This window comes from Myodes glareolus, chromosome 9, assembly GCF_982192425.1.
Source record: "Myodes glareolus chromosome 9, mMyoGla1.1, whole genome shotgun sequence".
Taxonomy (NCBI): Eukaryota; Metazoa; Chordata; class Mammalia; order Rodentia; family Cricetidae; genus Myodes; species Myodes glareolus.
This window is the reverse complement of record NC_142034.1, coordinates 43,879,583-43,901,278: the sequence shown is the minus strand read 5'-3', so window position 1 is coordinate 43,901,278 and position 21,696 is coordinate 43,879,583. Positions and strand designations below refer to the sequence as shown.

Below are 21,696 nucleotides of genomic sequence, written 5' to 3'. Positions count from 1 at the left end.
ACACACACATGCTTATTTGGTTTATTTTTTATATTTTGGTTTTGAGATATGGACTTGTAGCTCACGATGGCCTTGAATTGACTATATCTCTGAGAATTACTTTGACTCCTGATTTTTATACTTTCACTTCTAAATGGTAGGGTTACAGGCATGGGCTACTGTTGTAGAAACAATATATCAGCTGGGCGGTGGTGACGCACACCTTTAATCTCAGCACTTGGGAGGCAGAGGCAGGTGGATCTCTGTGAGTTCAAGGCTAACCTGGTCTGCAAGAACTAGTTCCAGGACAGGTTCCAAAGCTACACAGAGAAACCCTGTCTCAAAAAACCAAAAGAAGCAGAAGAAGAAGAAACAATATATCTTCCCTGTGAGAAATCACTCTGCATGGACAAATGAATCGAGGAAAGGCTTTTTAATAGCACTTATCTAGGGCAGAAGGGATGACTCAGTGGTTAAGAGCGCTAACTGCTCTTTAAAAGAACCTGGGTTCAATTCCTAGTACCCACACGGCAGCTCACAAATGTCTGTAATTCGGATTGCAGGGTACCCAGCACTCATGACAAAACACCAATGCACATAAAATAAAAATAAATAAAATTTAAAAATTAGCACTTGTCCAGCTCTGGCTACTGCTGAGAGAGAAGTCAATCTTGAATAGAAGATTTTATTAACTTACGTACACATTAGGCTTATATATTGCACACACTTGTCATCCTTAAATCCCTTTTAGGACCCAGCCCCAGGTTACAATTTTGAGCAGTTTAAACACAGGAGACTGCAGGTCTGGACACTTGGACAGATGGAAGGTTGACACAGCACTGTCAGACTTAAAAAAATCTACTAGTGTTGTTTTTTCCAAATAGTTGTTACCCAGGGTCATCTTGCCCACCTGGCAGAATTAATGTGTGTGTGTGTGTGTGTGTGTGTGTGTGTGTGTGTGTGTCCCCCGTTAAGAGCACAGGGGACTCAGTGGCAGACTTGGCAGACTAGCTGTGACCCTGCACTGCCCCCTTGAACTGCCCTTTAGGGCCAAGGTCTTTGATATGGGAATGAGCCTAGTGACTTATTATAAGTCATGAGTTGTCTCCTTTTGCTGTGGGAATGGAGCCTCATTGGAGGTCAGTCTTGAATAAACATTAGCAGGAACATTCTTAGCAACCCCAAACTTCAGTTATAGTTTTCTTTCTCACAATTTCTAACAAGTCTGTTGAGAACATGTGAATCTCCTAGTCATACTGGAGGCAACAGTCCTTTAGCTGAATTCTTTGTTGTGTAACTTAATATCTCCTAAACAAGTTTATTAGTATTGTTTTTTTGACTTTTCAAAACAGTGTTTCTCTGTGTAGCCCAGGCTGTCTTAGAACTCACTCTGTAGATCAGACCAGCCTCAAACTGAAAGATCTGCCTGGCTCTGCCTCCTGAGTGCTGGGATTAAAGGTGTGTGCCACCATACCCGGTTTAGTAAATATTTTATAGTCAATTTTACAAGTTTCTTATGTATACTCAGGACATGTGGGGGGGGGGGGGAGGAAGGGAGGGAGGGAGAGGGAGAGAGAGAGAGAGAATGAATCTTAATAATGGGTGTAGGACACACAGGATTTCAGTATATCCCTGGCTAATGAATCTTAATAATGGGTGTAGGACACACAGGATTTCAGTATATCCCTGGCTACTAACTTGTAAAACTTCATTCTTCAGTTCCTTCCACTGAGTCTAGCTCTCACCCCCTTTTCCCCCCCTGATTGACTAATGGGATTATTTTGGCATGGCGGTATTAAAGATAGACTAGTGTGGTAGTTTGACCTATTTGGCCTCCATAAGTTTATAGGGAAATGACACTATGAGGAGGAGTGGCCTTGTTGAAGTAGGTGTGGCCTTGTTAGAGGAAGTGTGCTTCTGTGGCTTTAAAGGTCTCATGTATGCTAAAGTCATGTGCAGTGTCTTGGACCATTTCCTGTTGCCTGTGAGTCAATATGTAAGAACTCTCAACTCCTTCTCCAGCACCATGTCTTCCTTCATGCTGCCTTGTCCCACCATGATGATAATGTACTAAACCTTTGAACTTTAAGATATCCAATTAAATGTTTTCCTTTATAAGAGTTGCTGTGGTCATGGTGGTGTCTCTTCACAGCAGTGGAAATCCTAACTAAGACAACTAGTTAAAAACAGACTATCTCAATGTGAAGTTGAAAGAGCTTCTATACTTAGGCCTGGAAGTTAAACTTCTGTTGGCTCTGCTCTCTGTGATTATTTCAAGTCTATTTTAATCTGTATCTTGCTCATTTATGAATGAAGTTGTTTTTCATTCAGCCTGTTAAATAACACGGCCTTTAGGACACCACTAAATAGCTCCAGCTTCTTGTTTAAACCTAGTTGTAAACTTAGCGTTAGTAGTAGGCGCTTAAACTGTTAGAAATGCAGTGCTACAGCTAGCACATAGCCTCTTTGTTAGCCAAATCCTAGTTTTTCAACTACAGTAAAGGAGGTAAAACCTAGATGAGAATCTTCACTGTTGCCTTTCTGTAATTTTAATTTAGTAAAATTGATAAATTGTGAATTCTCTTGTATTTTGTTATATCTTAAAATTTTGAATCTTACTTGTGCAGAGAGCAGTGTTTGCATTCCTCTGGCGTTTACCCCAACGTTGGCTATCTATCTATCTATCTATCTATCTATCTATCTATCTATCTATCTATCTATTTATTTATTTATTTTGATTTTTCGAGACAGGGTTTCTCTTTAGCTTTGGAGCCTGTCCTGGAACTAGCTCTTGTAGACCAGGCTGACCTTGAACTCACAAAGATTCACCTGAGTGCTGGGATTAAAGGCATGCACCACCACAGCTAAATTGCCTGGCTAAACTTTGGCAATTTGTAGTCTCAATTTTTCTCCTTTATTTTGCTTCAGTGTGTGTAAGAGCTTAAACACTTGAGCTCTACTTGTCCTAGTTACCTGTAGCTCTTGGTCATTTGCATTCTGTTTTTCTCTGGAAAACATGATTTCTGCTTTTATACCATCAGTGTTTTTCATTGTCTCTTCCTCATTGAATCCAACTTCTCTGACTGCTGGTCTTCCCCCTCCCCATCCCCAGTTCCTCAGTTGGAATTCCCCTACGGGATGGGCAAATTCCTAGTGTCTTTGTACCTTTTTTCTTAGCAGATATTTCCATGGAATATATGATTCTTAGATGATGATAATTTTCTCTCGGTACAGGTACTTATCTTCTGCCTTCTGTCTTCCTTTTCATTTGGTAAAAACTCAGGTGACAGCTCGGTGTTGGTGATTCATGTCTTTAACTGTAGCACTTGAGAGGCAGAGACAGGCAGAGCTCTATGAGTTCGAGGCCAGCCTGGTCTACAGAGTGAGTTCCAGGACAACTAAAGCTACCCAAAAAAAACCTTGTCTCTAAAAACAAGAACTAAAACCAAAACAAATAAACAAACAAACAAAAAAACCACAACCCAAAACAAGAAAAATTTTGAATCTCCTATGTTAGCTTTAATCTAACTGTCCCAGTTTGACATTTATACAGCTACTTAAATGTCTTTAGCCTTTATTCTCAGTCTTTTAAATAATCACTAATTTCCTTCCTCTTTTCTACATGTGTAGAAGCTAGAGGTTGGTGTTGGGGGAATCTTCCTCAATTTATTCCACTTTATTGTTTGAGACAGATGTTTGACTGATGGGCTGGCGAGTAAGCTCCAGTGATCCTTCTGTCTCTGCTTTCGGGATTGCTGGTGTGTGTCACTTTGCTCAACTTTTGCATAGGTTCTGGGACAATCAAAGTCAGGTCTTGCAAGCATTGTACTGAGCCATCTCCTCAGCCCTCCATTTTCATTTTCATTTCAGTGATAGGATGTCTTATTTTTAATACGACAGAAGGGAGAAGGATTTTGAAATTTGTTGGTTGACTTTTAAAATAATACTAGGAAATTTTTTTTCTAAGTGAAGATAATTGAAACATTAACTGAACTGGTGGTCTGTAAGCAGGTTGTTTGGAAGTCCCTTTGTCCATTTAGGCCGCTGTAGTAAATTCAGGACGGTAGGAAGCGTCTAACAGCTGATGTTATCTATCATACACTAGTAGTTGAGAAGTGCGACAGGTTTGGTGTCTGTCAAAGGGCCTGTGCCTCATAAATGTACCTTCTTGTCCTTTCTCCATACGGACCCCCATTTTTATTTTTGCCGTGCTGAAGATTAAACCCAGGGCCTTGGGGGCTGGAGAGATGGCTCAGTGGTTAACAGCATTGCCTGCTCTTCCAAAGGTCCTGAGTTCAATTCCCAGCAACCATATGGTGGCTCACAACCATCTGTAATGAGATCTGGTGCCCTCTCTGGCCTGCAGGCATACATGTAGGCAGATATTGTATGCATAATAAATGAATAAATATTTTAAAAAAATAAACCCAGGGCCTTCACTAGTGCTGGCAAGCCCTCTACCATTGAGATACATCCCTAGCTCTTTTTTTTTTTTTGGAGGTGATGTTCCTTAGACTTGCTTCTTGACCTTGCTGTGTAGCTTATACTGGCCTTTAACTCAAAGTCCTCTTCATTTTTCCTACCCAAGGTTAGTGTGAGCCATCATGTTTAGTTCTCTTGGGCCTTTTCAAGACATAGTCATTCTTTGAGGGCTCCATGACCTAATTACCACTCCACCTTATAAAATTATTGCAGTGAGGGCTAAGTTTCAACATATGAATAAGGGTGATGTGAAAGAAGCTTTCAGACCATAGTGTTTTTTCTCATTGTCCTTTAGAAGTCATGTTTATCTCATATGTGGGGAGAGTACCTTTGTGCTCTTCCAGTAGCGCCAGGAGTCTGAGCTTATTCTGAAATCTGCAGTGTCATTTCATTATTATCTAAGTGAGACATAGGTGAGATTCAGGACGCTGTTCCTCTGGAGGCAGTTGTCCAGCTATGAAGTTGTGAAAATTAGTTCTCTGCTTCTGAGATACAAGGATGGGACAGGCAGAGAGGATAGATCTGTTCTCAAAAGGTGAGAATTAGGAAAGAATAAAGGGATTGTGGATCTTGCATGAGTAAGTCCAAAACCCAACAATGTAAACAGTGTGTCTTACAGCTCAAGAATAACTAGGTTTACTCTGCATCTTGCCTTTTATGTACCTTGGGGTGGAGTTTGGGCTTTCAAAGCTCTTGGAAGCCTTGGTGCTAATGGCTTGCTGGGTGGGTGCAATCTGTGGCATGGGTTGGAATGCTAGCCTGTGGCTCTTCCAGGCTAGAGCTATAAGTTTGCTACTCAAACCCTTCTTTTGATATGATTTTTTTTCAAGCTTTGGCATTTTGAGCCTGTGACAGGAGGAACAGCACCTACAATTTTCTGAAATGCCTTTGTGGTCATTCTGTTATTCCGATGCTTCACATCTGGCTTAACATCAGTCTGTTAAAAGCATGTGGTCACAGAGAACTCTTGAATTGCTTTCCCAGACACTTGTTTTCATTTTTTACAACATGGTCAGGATGGGTACCATCCAAATGTAATATTTCCTCCCTTTTGATTATGAATTTAATCTCTAAGGCATTTCTTTCTTTGGATTTACTGTATGTAGTCAAGAGAAACCATATGGTTCTTTCTGCTTTTGTTTAGCTATTTCATCAGCCAAATAGCTAATTTTATCACTCGTAAGTTCTACTTTCTGTAAAATATCAGGATATGAACACAATTCAGACTGGGTCTTTACCTCTTTTTAATTTTATTTTTCAGTATTGGAGGTGGAATCCAGGGCTTTGAGCATGCTAGGCAATTCTCTACTGTTATGCTGTATCCAGCTGTCTGCCTCTTTTTAATAAGGGTCTATGTTCTTCTAGTTGGCAGTGACATGTTCCTCATTTCTGAGACCTCATCAGAATGACCTTTACTGTTCATATTTCTGTCAACGTTTCATTCAAAAGCATTGTGTAATCTTTGAAAAGACAGAGGCACTCTGTGTAGTCTTTTCTGTGCCTTCACCTCGGAATTGTCCTGAATGCTTTGTTTACAGTGGCAAGGCTTTTTCTCCATGCTTGTCTGGTTTTTCCGGCTTGTGCCCATTGCCCAGTTCCAAAACTGCTTCTGGAGTTTTAGGTTTATCTTATTACAGCAGCTCTACTCTTTGGTCCTTGTTTCTGCCTTTGTTTGGGCTGTTATAACAGCATGTGTAGATTGAGAAAACAATAAAAATCCCAGGTGTGAAGGCTTGTCTGTATAGGTGGTGCTTTCTTGGTGTATTTTCACCACGTATAATAACTCTTAAGAAATTTTATGCTGGGGGCTGGAGAGATGGCTCAGAGGTTAAGAGCATTGCCTGCTTTTCCAAAGGTCCTGAGTTCAATTCCCAGCAACCACATGGTGACTCATAATTATCTGTAATGGGGTCTGGTGCCCTCTTCTGGCCTGCAGGCATACACACAGACAGAATATTGTGTACATAATAAATAAATTTTTAAAAAAAGAGAAATTTTACCCTGATATACCAGTTGTTTACATTGTTTTTGTTTTTTGGGTTTTTTTGTGATATTTTTTGAGATGTGCTCTCCATATTTTGCCCAAAGGACACCGAGCATGCACATGGTGCACAGATGTACATGTAGGAAAACAATCCATACACATAAAATAATAAATAAATCTTGTGGGCCTGGAGAGATGGCTTAATGGTTAAAAGTACTGGCTGTTCTTTTAGAGGACCCAGGTTCAAAACCCAGCTCCCACATGGAGACAATTGTTCTGCACTGTATGCATGTGGTGCATGGACAAGAAACTCACACATTTAAAATAAGTCTTGTTTTTTAAATTTTTGGTTTTTCTAGACAGGGTTTTTCTATGTACCCTTGGCTGTCTTGGACTGAATATAGATTGGTCTTGAACTCACAGAGATCTGCCTGCCTGCCTCTGTCTCCTTGGTGCAAGGATTAAAGGTGTGCACCACTACCATCTAGGTTAAATAAATCTTTTTAAAAAAAGATTATGTGAAAAAAGTAATGTGAAATGTTTTTGTACAGTTTATAGCTAAATGCTAGGGAACCATCTTCAGCCAATGGCCTTTGAGAGGCTGGACCAGGTTGGGCATGGTGCCCGTTCACACACCCTCCCTCTCTCCCTCCCTCCCTCCCTCCCTCCCTCCCTCCCTCCCTCCCTCCCTCTTCCTCTTCTTTCTCTCCTGGTTGCTGGTTTCAGTTCTGTGAGATTCCCCCCCTAAATAAAGAACTGTTTATTATACTCAATTCTGAGCTGGTGTGGGACTTCTTTATTTACATTCTCTTACAGCTAAACAATAGTACTGTGAACTTGTATTTGGATCAGGGAAGAACATTACTGGTGTCTTGAAAACTTGGTGACCTAATCACATTGCTTTTCTTACCGTTTCCCACTCGCCTGAACTGTGTTTAGAAAATTTCTTTGCTCTGTAGTGTCTCTCTAAACAACGTATTGGTTTGTTTACTTGTCTTTGACTTTTTAAAGATAGAGTGATACTATAGGTATTCTTCTGATGCCTTTCATAAGCATTTGCTGTCAGCTGCGCTCTTGTGTGAGGGTTATTTCATTACTGCTACATGCTATTGATAATAGACATTTAGCACACATAGTCTCTCCTTTGTCTTTTCTGGTGGTATTGGAGGTCAAAGACTAGGGACTTGCTTGTTCCTCCTAGGCAAGTAGTCCACCTCTGGGCTACACTCTAGCTTGCAGTGTTTTTTGCTGTTACTAACAATGTTGTTCCTGACCATTCCTGCACATGTCTCCTAAGCATATAGGAGTTGAGAATCTCTGTCTAGTAGTAAACCTGCTCAGTTTGGGGATATATGGGTGTGCCAGTTTTATCAGAAAATGCCAAGTTGTTTTTAAAAATTACTGGTTTTCCTCCTTGTACCCCAGTGCATTCTTCCTCCAGTATGTCTTCCTGGTGCTCAGGGTCCTTGGCAGTACTTGGAGTTGTGTATTTAACATTTGTATATACCTGTTTGGTAATATATACTTCTTCCTAGTAGATAGAAAAAGATTACTTTAACTATATTCCATAAATTTAGATAGTTGGTATCTCATTGTTTTTTAGTTTTTAAATGTATTTGATTATTTCATGTGTATGAGTGTGTTGCTTGCATGTATGTATGTGTGCAATGTGTAACACCCACGGAGGTCAGAAGAGGATGTTAGATCCTTTGGGACTGGACTTAAAGACAGTTGTGAACCATCATGTGGATGCTGGGAATTGAACCCAGGTTCTGTGCAAGAGCAGCCAGTGCTTTTAACTGCTGAGCCATCTCTCTAGCCTTTTTTATTATTTTTTAATTATAGGTATTTTAATTTTTGGTTATGATTTCTCCTTTTACCCAGGGTGTTTTATTGTCTTTGGGATATTTTCCTAGTTATCCTTTGGTTACTTTATTTATTTTTGATTTTTCAAGACAGGGTTTCTCTATGTAGCCCTGACTGTCCTGGAAAACTTTCTGTAGACCACTCTGGCCTCAAACTCAGCGATCTGCCTGTCTCTGCCTCCTCAGTGCTAGGATTAGAGGTGTGCATACCACTGTTTGGCTTTCTTTATTAGCTTATACTTTAATACACAAGATCAAACCAGGCAAAAAGTCAACATAGATAGGTGAGGAACTTGAGAGGCCCCTCATCCCTAACCATTGAGCTATTTATTGGCAGTGGATAGCTATTTAGGAGGGGAAATTCTTTGAAGATTTGGCCATTGTTGTTTGCCCATGCTCCAGTAGCTTCATTTTTTTTTTCTAACTACAATGGTTGAAATTCAGTAGCTTCATAACCATCCACATGTGGTCTGCATTAATTAGACTTAGTGGGTTATTTAAAAGAAAAAAAATCATGAAGTTTGGAGGTAGACATGTATGGCAGTGCTAGGGTGTTGGAGGGGAGAAATGCGGGCTGTACATGATCATATTTCATTGTATACACATGTGGAATTCTCAATAAAATTAAATTAAAATATTTATTTTAATTGTATTTTCAGTGAATATGATTTGTATGTTAATATTTTCAAATTTGAACTTTTTATAATTGAACATCTTATTAGTTACTATTGCTGTTGTAAAAATTTCCAAAATGTAGTGCATATTAGGAAAATGAGCTATAGTCCTGATCCTTTTTACTTTTAAAATTTATTTATTTATTTGCTTGTTTAGAAAAAGATTTATGATCTGACAGTGGTGACGCAAGCCTTTAATTCCAGCACTTAGGAGGCAGAGGCAGGTGGATCTTAGTGAGTTCGAGGCCAGCCTGGTCTACAGAGTGAGTTCCAGGACAGCCAGGACTGTTACACAGAGAAACCTTACTCAAAAAACCAGAAAAAAATGTTCATTTTTAATAAATTTATTCCTGGAAATGGAGTTGCAGACAGTTCTGAGCTGTCATATGTGTGCTGGGTATTGAACCTGGGTTCTCTGGAAGAGCAGTCAGTGCTCTTAACTGCTAAGCCATCTCTCTAACCTTACTTTATACTTTTTAATTTTGAAACAGATTCTCAGTAAGTTTCTTGGAGTTGCTTTGAACTCACTGTAGCACAGGCTGGTATTTAAGTCATGATTCGTCTGTCTCAGCCTCCTTAATAACTGGGATTACAAATCTGTACCATGTTTAGTTTAAAAAACAACAGGCATTTAATATCTCAAAGTTCTGCCCTTCCAAAATCCATGAGTGGTTTAATGAAGTGTTTTTTATTTTTATTTTTTGAGACAAGGTTTCTCTGTGTAGCTCTGGCTGTCGTGTAACTCCTCTGTAGTCCAGACTGCCTTCAAACTCAGAAAGATCCACCTGTCTCTGTCTCCTGAGTGCTGGGATTAAAAGTGTGCACAACCACCACCTGGCAGTGAAGTGTTTTTTTGCTCAGTTTTATAAGATTGCAGACAAGTTGCAGACATCTGAAGACTTGACTTGTACTATAGCATTCACATTCAAGTGAAATCATTTCCATAGCTATAGGCAGGTGGCTTCAAATTTTTGCTAGCTGCTTTCAAAAGGGCTCAGTTCCTGTTGATAGACCTGTTTGTCACATGACAATTGGCATTCTGGAAGGTGAATGTTTTGAGAGAATCAGAAGCCACAGTTTCTTTAGACCCTTGGAAATTGATGTACCCTAACTTCTGCTTTCTTACGTTACCCATGCAGAACAACTTTCAAAAAAGGTGCAAGAATTTCATTAGAAGCCAGGTGGTGGTGGTGCACGCCTTTAATCCCAGCACTCGGGAGGCAGAGGTGGGCGGATCTTTGTGAGTTCAAGGCCAGCCTGGTCTACAAGAGCTAGTTTCAGGACAGCGTCCAAAGCCACAGAGAAACCCTATCTCACAACACCAAAATAAATAAATAAATAATTTCTACAAGGTTGTAGATATTAGAAGAAAGGAATAATTATGGGCCATCTTGGAGTCTAGCTAGTCATGAAATTCATTTTATAAAGATTTTATATGTTCTTGAAAATATTGTGTAGCCCTTAGTTCTTGAGTATGAGTTTTATGTGTTGTTTTGGTCAAGTTTAATAATTAAGCAGTTTAACTTTTCTCAGTTCTGACCCCCCCCCCACTACATTGTGTAACCGAAAGAGATATATGTTAGCCAATCTTGCACTGAATTTGATTGTTTTCTTTTTTTATTGTGTGTTCTTTTGTGAATGGTATATGCACTCTTGCCTGTGTGTATGCACGTGCATACACAGAAGCCAAAGGAAAGCGTCGAATGTCCTGCTCTGTCACTCTGCCTTCTTCCTCTGACACAGGGTTTTTCACCGAACTTAGAGGTAGGCTGGTGTCCAGCAAGCCCTAGGGATCCTCTGTCTACCCCTAACAGCAGTGAGGTTAGAGGTGCATACATGATAAGGTCAGTTCTGTTGTATACGTGTTATTAGATAACAGAAGTTAGAATAGCATGCTGTGAAATCATCCTTTGTTTCTGTTGTTGTTTTTTTTTTTTTTTTTGCTTCCGTCACTCACCTCCCTCCTTCCTTCTTTCCTTCTACTTTGCCCACACTGGACAACCATCTACCACCAAGATACATGCATGCCATTTCTTCAGTTTTTTTTTTATTTTTTATTTTTATTTTTTTTAGTATTTGGTGGATCTTTTCCATTCACTGACCATGAATCTTTGTGTTTGTGTTTTAAGTTTTTCTTACAAATAGTACTTGTAAAACTAGTTTGACTTTTTCTCTTCCAACTGGAGTGTCTATTTTATTTATTAACCGTGATTACTGGGATATTTGAGCTTGTATCTGCTACTTATTATAAATCTTTTTTTCTCATCTCCCTCTATGAATATGACTTTTCTTTTTGACTCTTTTTTTCTACTTGAAGCATGTTCTTTAGAACTATTTTAAATAAGAGTCTATTGCAGTAATTGCTCTTTTTCTTTCCTTAAAAATATCTTAATTTCCTCCTTATTCCTGAGTCATAATTCCACCATTATGTAGAAATCTAGGCAGTTATTTTTCTCTTCAATATGTTAAAGATACCATTTCCTTATTTTTTACTGTTGAGAATTCAGTTGTCATTTTAATTGCCATAGATGGTATTTTCTCTCTGACTGTTTTTAAGTCTTATCTTTTTTTTTCACCTTGTAACCATTTATCTGTGTGAGTAGTGTATGTGCATGCACACAGGTGTACAGGTCAGATGACAGCTTTCATCAATCTCCCATGTGGGTTCTAGGGATCAAACTCAGGTCGTCAGGCTCAGGGACATGTACTGTTGCTCAGTCATTTTGTTGGCCCATCTTTGTTCATTGGCCCATGTTTGTTCTTTGTTGCTATGTAGTTTCATGAAAATGTTTTAGAGGGATGCGTGCATGCATGTATGTACGCGCGCGCGCACGTGTGTGTGTGTGTGTACACACATGTGCATGTGTGTGAGTGATTTTAAAATTTCTTGCTTTGGTGATTAAAAGCATGTGCTGCCATGCCCAGCTCATTCTCTTTATTTTTGAAATACCATCTTTAAAAATCTTAAAACTCTAATTTTTGAGACAAGGTTTTACTATGTAGGTCACGGTTGTCCTATATCTATATCTCTTTACGTCATTACTGAATGCCTGGCATTACAGGTGGGTACCACCATGCCCTTTATGAATATCTTCTAGATGTTAGTAAGTAACAACCTGGAATGTTTTCTTGTTTTGTGTTTTGTTTTTCAAGACAGGGTTTCTCTGTAGCTTTGAAGTTTGTCCTGGAACTAGCTCTTGTAGACTAGGCTGGCCTCGAACTCACAGAGATCCACCAGCCTCTGCCTCCCGAGTGCTGGGATTAAAGGTGTGTGCCACCACTGCCCAGCCAGTTGGTTTTTTTCTTAAGAAATGCATAGTTCTGCCTGTTGGGCTAGATACCTGATGTCAATCATTTGAAAAGGAAACATACTATTGTGTTGAGGGCTGTCCTGATCAATCAGACTAATTTTGAGGATCTCCTGAATGGAGAAGAAACACACGCTAGCCCCTTCTCAAACCCAGGAATGTGCTTAGAGTAGCCAGTAACAACCTGGGGCCTAGGCCTTGATAGCTTTCGCTAGGAGCCTAATGTCTCGAGAGTAAAATAGAGCTCCTTCCCTTAAAGCAGGACTGTTCTTGCAAGAGCTGGTTCTGGAATGTTTTCTTAATCATACAGAATTGATTTGTGTTTGCTTAATTTCTCTGTTTTATATCATCAGACTTTGCTTTTGTGTGATGGTTCCAGGCTGCATGTGTTTTATTTATTTTTTATTTTTTTTGAGACAGAATTTCATTATGTATCCCTGGCTGGCCTAGAATTCACATACGCTGATTTCTGCCTCTGAATTCTGGGGTAAAAGGCATGTGATACCATGCCCAGCTATCTCCCCCACCTCCACTTTATTATTTTTTAAGTTATGTGTATAGTGGATCTTTATGTGTGTTTGTGCCCTTGAGTGTGGATACCCATAGAGGCCAGAGATATTGATTCCTCCTAAGAATGTAATTACTGGCTCCGGGTATGGGTGCTGAGAAAAACCAGTAAGTGCTCTAAGACATTCAGCCATTTTATCGGCCTCCTAACTTTAATTTTAATTTTTGTGGTGCTTGGGACTGAATGCAGGGCCTGGCACATGATAGGCAAGCTCTTCACTCTTAGGTATATCCTCCTCCCCCTTCTCACTTTAGTATCTTCATAGGTCTTAGATGTTCTCACCCTTTCCCTCTTACCAAAGATAGTTATGTTGGGTATTGAATTCATTAATTAACTTATTATCGTATTTACTCTTCTATTGCTGTGATAGAACACAGTGACCAAAGCAATTTATAAAAGCAACTGTTTAGTTTGACTTATAGTTTCAGAGGGTTGGAGTCCATGATGTCAGTAGTGAATCAACAGCTGAGAAATCACATCTTGATCTATAACCCTGGGACACAGAGATAGAGCTCTGGTCATCTCAGGAGTCTTGAAACTTGAAAGCCCCCTCCCAGTGACACCCCTCCTCCAACAAGGCTATGCCTCATCCTTTCTAAACAGTTCGACCAACTGGGAACCAAGTATTCAAATTCAAACTGCCACAATTGTGGTTATGATTTTGCAGGATATTAAAAAAATGTTATATAAGTTATATACATAAATTTTTATTTGCTAATTATGCCTTAGTAAAATGGGAAAGCAAATGTAAAAGTCTGCTCTTAAGTGAGGGCTCATTGGGAGCTCCTGTGTATGTGCCCATAGTGAGGTTGGTCAGCAACTTTGTAGTTGTTGACCCTCCAGATGTAAGTCTATGTATGAAGATCCACTCTGGCTAGGAGACTATGCCTTATTGGTTGCCTGGGAAGTAATGCTTGATTAAAGGATTAAGCCAAGAGACTGGTAGTTTATATTGTGGAGATTTTCACGTATTAAGGAAGTAATAGGATTATGGTAGAAAGGTTACTTTATAGTTCAGGTTTTAAAATATAGGCAAAGAAAATGGTTGTTCAATCTTTCCCTCTGAATTCACTGAGCTGTCTGTACCTTAGTCTGCAGTCTCGCAGGGACCACCTGCTGCTCTTGGACCACAGTTTGAGGAACACTGCCCTGGGTAATAAAAAGGTAGTTGTTAAAGGCAGTAGGAAAGTTAGTGTAATGTAAATGGTTTGTTCTTTTATTCAACAAACATTAATTAATTGCCTTAAAAACCCTCTTAATCAAAGGATAAAACAGCTTCTGAGAAAGATAACTTTCTTGTTCCCATGGAAGTTAAAATACATGAGTGATATTCATTAAGCAATTCATCACCTAGCTAATTGTATTTGTTAGAAGAATCATATAGACATGCTGGGGATGTAACTTAGTTGGTAGAGAGTACTTGCACAGTGTGCATGAAGTTGCAGGCTCACTCTAGTATTGTATAAAATCTGACATGGTCACATATGCCAGTAACTCTAGTTACTGGATTTGGAGGAGAAGGTCGGAAGATCAGAAGTTCTTCCTACCAAGGTCATCCTTGACTGAAATGGTGAGTTTGAGTCTGGGGTCCATGAAAAAAAAATTTTGAGCAAAATAAATTTTAAAAAGGTAAGATCATTGTATTTGAGAGTTTTAAAATTTTTCTTTTATGGGTTTCTTTTCAATGAGCTCCTACTACTTTCCATATTGGGGAAAAGTGAATGAAACCTTAAAAATATTTTATGCTCTATTATAAATATCTTTGAATGTAATAGAATATATAGATATCTTTGGATAATTGAAGATAAAGGGTTTAGGCTGCATGAAGAAAAATAATTCCCTTAGAATCATGATCTCTGTTTAGAACATATGATCTACTTAAGATGTAGGATTTTAACAAATAGGAATTTATGTAAAAGAAAGCCTAATATTAAGTAAGTACTGTGAACAATGGATAGTTTGTTTCTAGTTTCACTCAGAAATTCTTCAAAAGGTCACCACCGGCTAAAATGTTTGCTTCTGTGTACATTCTAATGAGTTTCTAAAAGGCCTCTCACACTGTAATGGGAAGTAGGAGTGACATTACATTTCACTTAGTATACATACAAGGAAAAAAAAAAAAGAAAATAATCCTACAAGGAGGAAAAGCACTCCAACATGTCCTCTTTACATATCAGGAAACAAACACATTAAAAAAATGTATTCTGAGCTGGATAGTGGGCTAACTGGTTGAGCACTGGCTGCTGTTCCAGAGGATCTAGTTTGGTTCTCAGTGTCCACATGGCAGCTTGTGACCATCTTTAAACTCCAGTCTCAGGGGATCTGACTTCCTTTTCTGGCCTCCAAGGACTTTGCACAAAATACACATTATTATTATTATTAATAATATTGCTAATACAGTAAAAAGTTAAAGTATACCCTCAAATATTGTAGTTGGTTTTATTAAACAGAGGATTCTGCATCTTTGGTTACATATTACATACATAATGGTGCTTTAGATAGTGTTTAATGGCCTTAATAATTATAAAGTTTTATTTTCACTTTAATGTTATTTTAAGTATACAATTGACAGTCAAACAAAGTTATTATTCCTCTAACAAAGTTGAGGAAAACCGTAAGCCAACTGCAAATTGCTAAGCCGGGAATAATTGGTACAGACTATAGCTAAGCTAATAGTATGTGAATCACTAAAATTGGGCAGAGTGGAGAAACAGCATGAAATTTAATATTGAGCTCATAAAACAGGCATTACATAATCACCATTTTTAAAACTATAGATATTATAAAGATATCTATAGGCAAAGGTATTAGCATGGAGCCAAACTGATTTTGCCAAGAAATTAATTCTAGCTTTACTTTCCCCTGAATGACTTGAGCTTTAGTTTATTCATTTTCATAGTAGTATGAATTTTCAGCTACCCAAATGTTTTATACACAGAAGCCTTGATTCTTCCATTCCCCTTTCCTCCTTCCCTCCTCCCCTCCTTTGCTTCTTTTCCCTTGCTTCTCTTCTTTCTTCTTCTCTTCTTGAGACAGAGTTTTTCTGTGTAGCCCTGGCTGTCTTGGAACTCAACTTTGTAAACCAAGATAGTCTTGAACTCATAGAGATCCACCTGTCTCTGCCTCCCGAGTGCTGGAATTAACAATGTTCAGCAAGAAGCCTTGATTCTTGAACCTGTTTGCACTTGCACCTTATTTAACCAATCACTACTGAAGCTCCAAAGCCAATTCCCAAAAGTTGTTTCTAGATTCTTCAAATATCTACCTGACCAGAACCTGTTTCTTACCAACCTAAACTATATCATATTGTTTCCACAGAAAATTCTGGTTCCTTTGCTTCCTTTTCTTTCTCTCTCTGTGCTCATTTAGTACAAACCTGTGAGGTAAAGCAGAACAAGTAGGCATCTGTGTACATATTTGGGGAAGAGTCTGATGAGGATGAAAAAGGTATTCCTGCAGAAAGAGAGTACCTACACGGGGCAGCTCAACAGAGTCAGAGGGAGGCCAGGAACAGTCAGAAATTAGTTCAACCAGGGAGGAAGGGGAGTGTAGGCCACAGGATAACAAAGCGTCACTGGAATAAGGGTGGAGTTTATGAGAAAGATATCCCTAAATGGGTTTCAGTACCTGAGTGGGCCCAGAAGGAGTGGTGGGCTGTGTGAATCTTCTGTATGGGAGGAGGGGGGGTGTATTAGCAGAGAGTTGGAGCAGATTAAGGAGGATGTGCACATGGGGAAGCAATGCAGGGCAGGACAGGGTGTCCAACCAGGGACGTAATAAGGAGGAGAATAAAAAAAGGTCTAGGGGGCTGGTAAGATGACTGAGCAGCAAAGGTACTTGCCACCAAAGTTGATAACCTGAGTTGGATTCCCACAACCCACACAGTGAAATTTATTTTAAAAAACTGAGAGAAATAAGATGGTTTCATTCTTTCATAGTTCTCTTGACTGTCTTCCTTTTTCTTACCTTTATCTAATCCCATTTTATTTACTTACTTTTTCCCTATGGGCAATCTGGAGTTTAATTTCAGCACATTTTCTTCTCACTGTAGGTTGCTTCTTGGAATAACTTACTCTTCATTTGGATGGTTTAGGAATTTATTTTCAAGTAGAATTTGATAGCTGCATCATATATAGCTACTTAAAGTTAAATTCAAATAAAAATCAAACATTTGATTCCTCCTCTGTACTAGGTGTACAGATGTTTACAATAGCCCCATATAGCTGGCTCATGGCCAAGGTGCTGGTCATTGCTGATACAGAATATCATTGCAGAAAATTCTGTTGGTGGTATTTTATAATGTGCCACAGCTCTTCAGATTTGACCACAAGCCTGTTGTACATGTCTATATGTAGCTGTATACATCCCCATTTTGTTTCTAAATCGGACTGCTGTGTATTCATTGAAAATGTACTGCCATTTGGAGAAATCTGTTTGTTACATTCATCAGGCTTTCTGCTTCCTTTGTGTATTTACTTACACCACCCTGGTGTTGTGGTAAGTGCATATTACTGTCTATGCACACATGCACAGCCTTATTGGGAGAACCTTGTTCTCTCTCTGTAAATCTTTGTGAACTTCAGCTTTGCTCTTCTGTATTCTCTGCTGATTGTGTGGAGGAGCTGAGGGAGCTCACAGTTTTATAGCTGCCATTTTCATCTTCTAAAATTCTCTTTTCTGAGCTTTCAGGTTTTTCTTCCACAATCTTTATGGTTGACTTTATGTAATTTGATAGCTTCTGTACACTTCCTCCCATACATACTGACCTCATCCCCTCTGTATTTGGTATTTCTTTGCTGTCAATGTAATCCCGTCTTACTGACTTAGCAAATATTTGGGCATATCACTCGGTCCTCTCATCTTTACTTGGGCCACTTTCAAGTGGAGATCGTCTAAGGTGTGATTTTCACAGGGGAGCCTCCTTGGTTCTCTTCCAGCATTAGCAGGGTCTAACACAATCAGTGAATTGAGGTCTGATGCTTATGTACAGAATTACCCTTATGAGTGGAGTAGCAATGCTTTTCTATGCGGTGTGACTGAGCTCTTCCACAGGTCAGTGTAAATGTGAGCCCTTCAAAGTCTGTTTTCCTGTAAGATGATTTTCTTGGTTGCTTTGCTAGTGCCCCTGTGGTATGGTTGGCTATCTTTTATTTATTTTTTAATAATTTTACTTTTTGGGCTCTCAAAAATTTTTACTTACTTACTTACTTACTTTCTTATTTATTTATTTATTTATTTGTGGTTTTTTGAGACTGGGTTTTTCTGTAGCTTTGGAGCCTGTCCTGGAACTAGCTCTTCTAGACCAGGCCACCCTTGAACTCACAGAGATCCGCCTGCCTCTGCCTCCCAAGTGCTGGGATTAAAGGTGTGCGCTCCCAGCACCTGGCATCAGGAAGGGGGGGGGTGGTTTTTACAAATATTTTTAATCTTTTATTTATTTTTTTTATTTTATGCTGCTTATGTGTTTTGCATGCATGTCTGTATGAGGACGTTGGATCCCCTGGAACAGATGATTGTAGGCGTCTATGTGGGTGCTGGGACTTGAACCCAGGTCTTATGAAGTCAGTCTTTACTCTGTTTCTGGTTTATAGTTTGTTACATCTGAACAGTTGTCTTCTGTTCTCCATTGATTAGAAGTTTTTTTATTGACTAGAGGTTTACAGCCTAGATTTCCTTGGTCTGTCAGGTTTTTTTTTTGTTTTGTTTTTTATTTTTTTATTATTATGTATTTATTTATTTAGTTTTGAGATCGAGTTTCTCTGCATAGCCCTTGGTGTCCTGCCCTGGAACTCACTCTGTAGACTGGGTTGGCCTTGAACTCAGATGTCCACCTGACACTGCCTACTTAGTGTTGGAATTAAAGGGTGCCACCATTGTCTGCTGGTCTGTAGTTCTTAACATGCTTGAGCTCAGTGTGTATAGGAAAGGGTTATATGTATTTGTTCCAGACATTCTTATTGGTAATTTGGACATAACTCTGGTTCTGTGGGTTCTTCTTGGAAAGCACTGGGTAGAAGATTTGATCTTGTAGATAGAGGTTTATGACTTCCAGAAAGAAAACCAAAAATTGAAGTTGATAGAGCATTTAGATTTACTCTAAATTCCGTGTGTATGTATGTATGTATGTATGTATGTATGTATGTATATGTAGTCACCTAAGGTGACTTTCACTGAAAAGAATATGTTTAGTAATTTTGAAGAGTAAAGTCTTAATATTTTTCTCTTTTAGCTTCCAATAAAGACAGGACAGCAAAATACACATACCAAAGTCAGCACCGAGCATAACAAGGAATGTCTGATCAACATTTCCAAGTACAAGTTTTCTCTGGTCATCAGCGGCCTCACCACCATCTTAAAGAACGTTAACAATATGGTGAGTATCTGATTACTGAACTTCTGCTTTTTGGATAATTTGCTTATTTTGGTTCTGAATTGGAAGTTTAGAGCAGCATGTTTTAAAAGTATGGGAATATTTTCTTAGAATTTAAGATGTGAGTAATTTCATTTTATGGTGTGCACAAGTGTAACTTAATTTTGACTTTTTTAATATTTACCTTTGAAGCTTCTCTTATTGCTCTTATTTCATTTTTCAGAAATCAGAATTTATATGACTTTTGTATTGTGTGTAAACTGATCATAATATAGATCCCCCCTTCTTTTCCTGCCACATCTACACCTCCATCTCTGTAGTATGGAATCTGTTAGCATGCTTTTCATTAGCCGATTCCTTGAATGTATTTGCTGACTGTTCATGTACAAATTATGTGGTGTTTAAACTATGATCTTCACTCCTAAATTGAGGGATTAATTTTTATGACCATATTAATGAGTTTTCTCTCCCTTTCCGTAGCCTGTAACAATGATAGTCCCCTATCATTATTTGTGGAGCAAAGTAATAGAATTTTTATGTGTGAGTATATGACTGCATTCCCAGTTATACTGCAGTATTCTTATGTTTGGGATCATCTTTAAAACTATTGTGATGTTGGCATTCATTTGGAACTTACTGAAAAGTTATAGGGCCTATGAGATGGTTCACACACTGGTTGGAGGTGAAAACCAGCCCCCAAAAGTTATCTGTCCTTTGACCTCCTTGTGGATGCCATAGTGAGCCCACACTCAAAATAATAACATTAAAATAAAAAATAGAAATCTTATTTATCTATCTATGTATCTATTTATTTTTCTTGCTTTGAGACGGTGTCTCTGTGTAACCACCCTGGCTGTCCTGGAACTCACTCTGTAGACCAGGCTGGCTTCAAACTCAGAGATCTGCCTGCCTTTGCCTCTCAAGTGGTGGGATTAAAGGTGTGTGACACCACCACCTGGTAAAAGTAGAAAATTGGAAAAAAAATTGTACTATGAAAGTAATAGTCTCTTGTTAGTAAGTAGATAGATGATAAAGAGTTCAGTTTGAAAGTAGTGAATGCTTAAGATTCACTGTTGTTGATGTAGCATTCAATTTTGATAAGAATTAAGGAATTAGTTGTTTTTTAGTAGGAAGAGATGGACTGGTGCAGACCTCTAACTCGTGGACTATTTTTAATCCTCATTGATTCATTACCACCTACCTACTCTACTCTCTTCATCCCCTCCCATTTTTTCTTCTTTTCATGTTTTCTCTCGTGTAAGTTGGGCTGGCCTTGAACTTGCTATGTTCCTAAGACTATCCTTGAACTAGTCATTATTTCCATAGTGTCGGCATTACCAATGTTTTCCCACCATGACTGACCAAATCGTAGACATTTTATAAACATAAAGCAGCTTGTTTTACTGTTGCATAGCTAATGACAGTCTTTAGTAGTTTATTTCTATTCACCCAGGAATTTATTTTTTGAATATTAGGGTACAGTATGAAGTAGTAGACTTAAATATCATTGAATATAGAAGACAAAATGGAAGATTAATCATTTTTTCTTGATTTTTAGTCTTTTGTTTGTTTTTGAGATGGGTTTTCTTGTGTTGCCCTAGCTGTTCTAGAACTAGCTTTGTAGGCCGGTGTGGCCTCGAACTCAGAGAGATCCACCTGCCACTGCCTCCCAAGTGCTGGGATTAAAGGCGTGTGCCACCACCATCTGACTGATCCTTTAAGTCTTTTATATTTCATATGTGCTAATTTGTAATGGAGAGTGTTAATCAAGTTTTTTGAATATATTTTTCTTTTAGAGGATATTTGGAGAAGCTGCTGAAAAAAATTTGTATCTTTCTCAGTTGATTATTTTGGATACACTGGAAAAATGTCTTGCAGGGGTAAGTAAATTCATTCTACAGTAAGCAGGTTCTGTGAATTCAATCTTAAGAATTATCCAGAGTATCAAAAGGTCAGTATGGACACTGAGGACACATGAATAGTCTTTGTCTAAGACAGATGTATATAAATTACATTTAATACAGTTGATTGGGTGGTACAAAATTTAGAAAAATTATTTTATCAGCTTTAGTAAACTACATAGCTATTTAAATTTACTTAAAATGTTAAATTTGTTTCTCTCACTAAGGTTTTTTTAAGGGGGCTGGAGAGATGGCTCAGTGGTTGAGAGCATTGCCTGTTCTTCCAAAGGTCCTGAGTTCAATTCCCGGCAACCACATGGTGGCTCACAACCATCTATAATGAGGTCTGGTGCCCTCTTCTGGCCTGCAGGCATACACACAGAGAGAATATTGTATACTAAATAAATAAATAAATAAATAAATAAATAAATAAATAAATATTTTTTAAAAAAAACTATAAAAAGATTTTTTTAAGAAAAGAGTTTTATGAAGAAATCATTATTTGATTGATTTCTCAGATATTATTAGCCTTGTGGCATTTTGCAGCTGGAAGAATATAATTGAG

General features: G+C 38.5%; 1 protein-coding gene across 7 annotated transcripts in view; it reads left to right on the top strand.

Annotated features, from left to right (window-relative positions):
- Positions 1–21,696, top strand: part of Nf1 (neurofibromin 1) — a 255,492-nt gene that overhangs the window by 27,623 nt on the left and 206,173 nt on the right. For all 7 annotated transcript variants that reach the window (XM_085695476.2, XM_085695470.2, XM_085695469.2 and 4 more), the window contains exons 2-3: positions 19,090–19,233; positions 21,027–21,110. In XM_085695476.2, the coding sequence (XP_085551602.1) occupies positions 19,090–19,233; positions 21,027–21,110 (228 nt within the window). The remainder of the gene's footprint in view (positions 1–19,089; positions 19,234–21,026; positions 21,111–21,696) is intronic.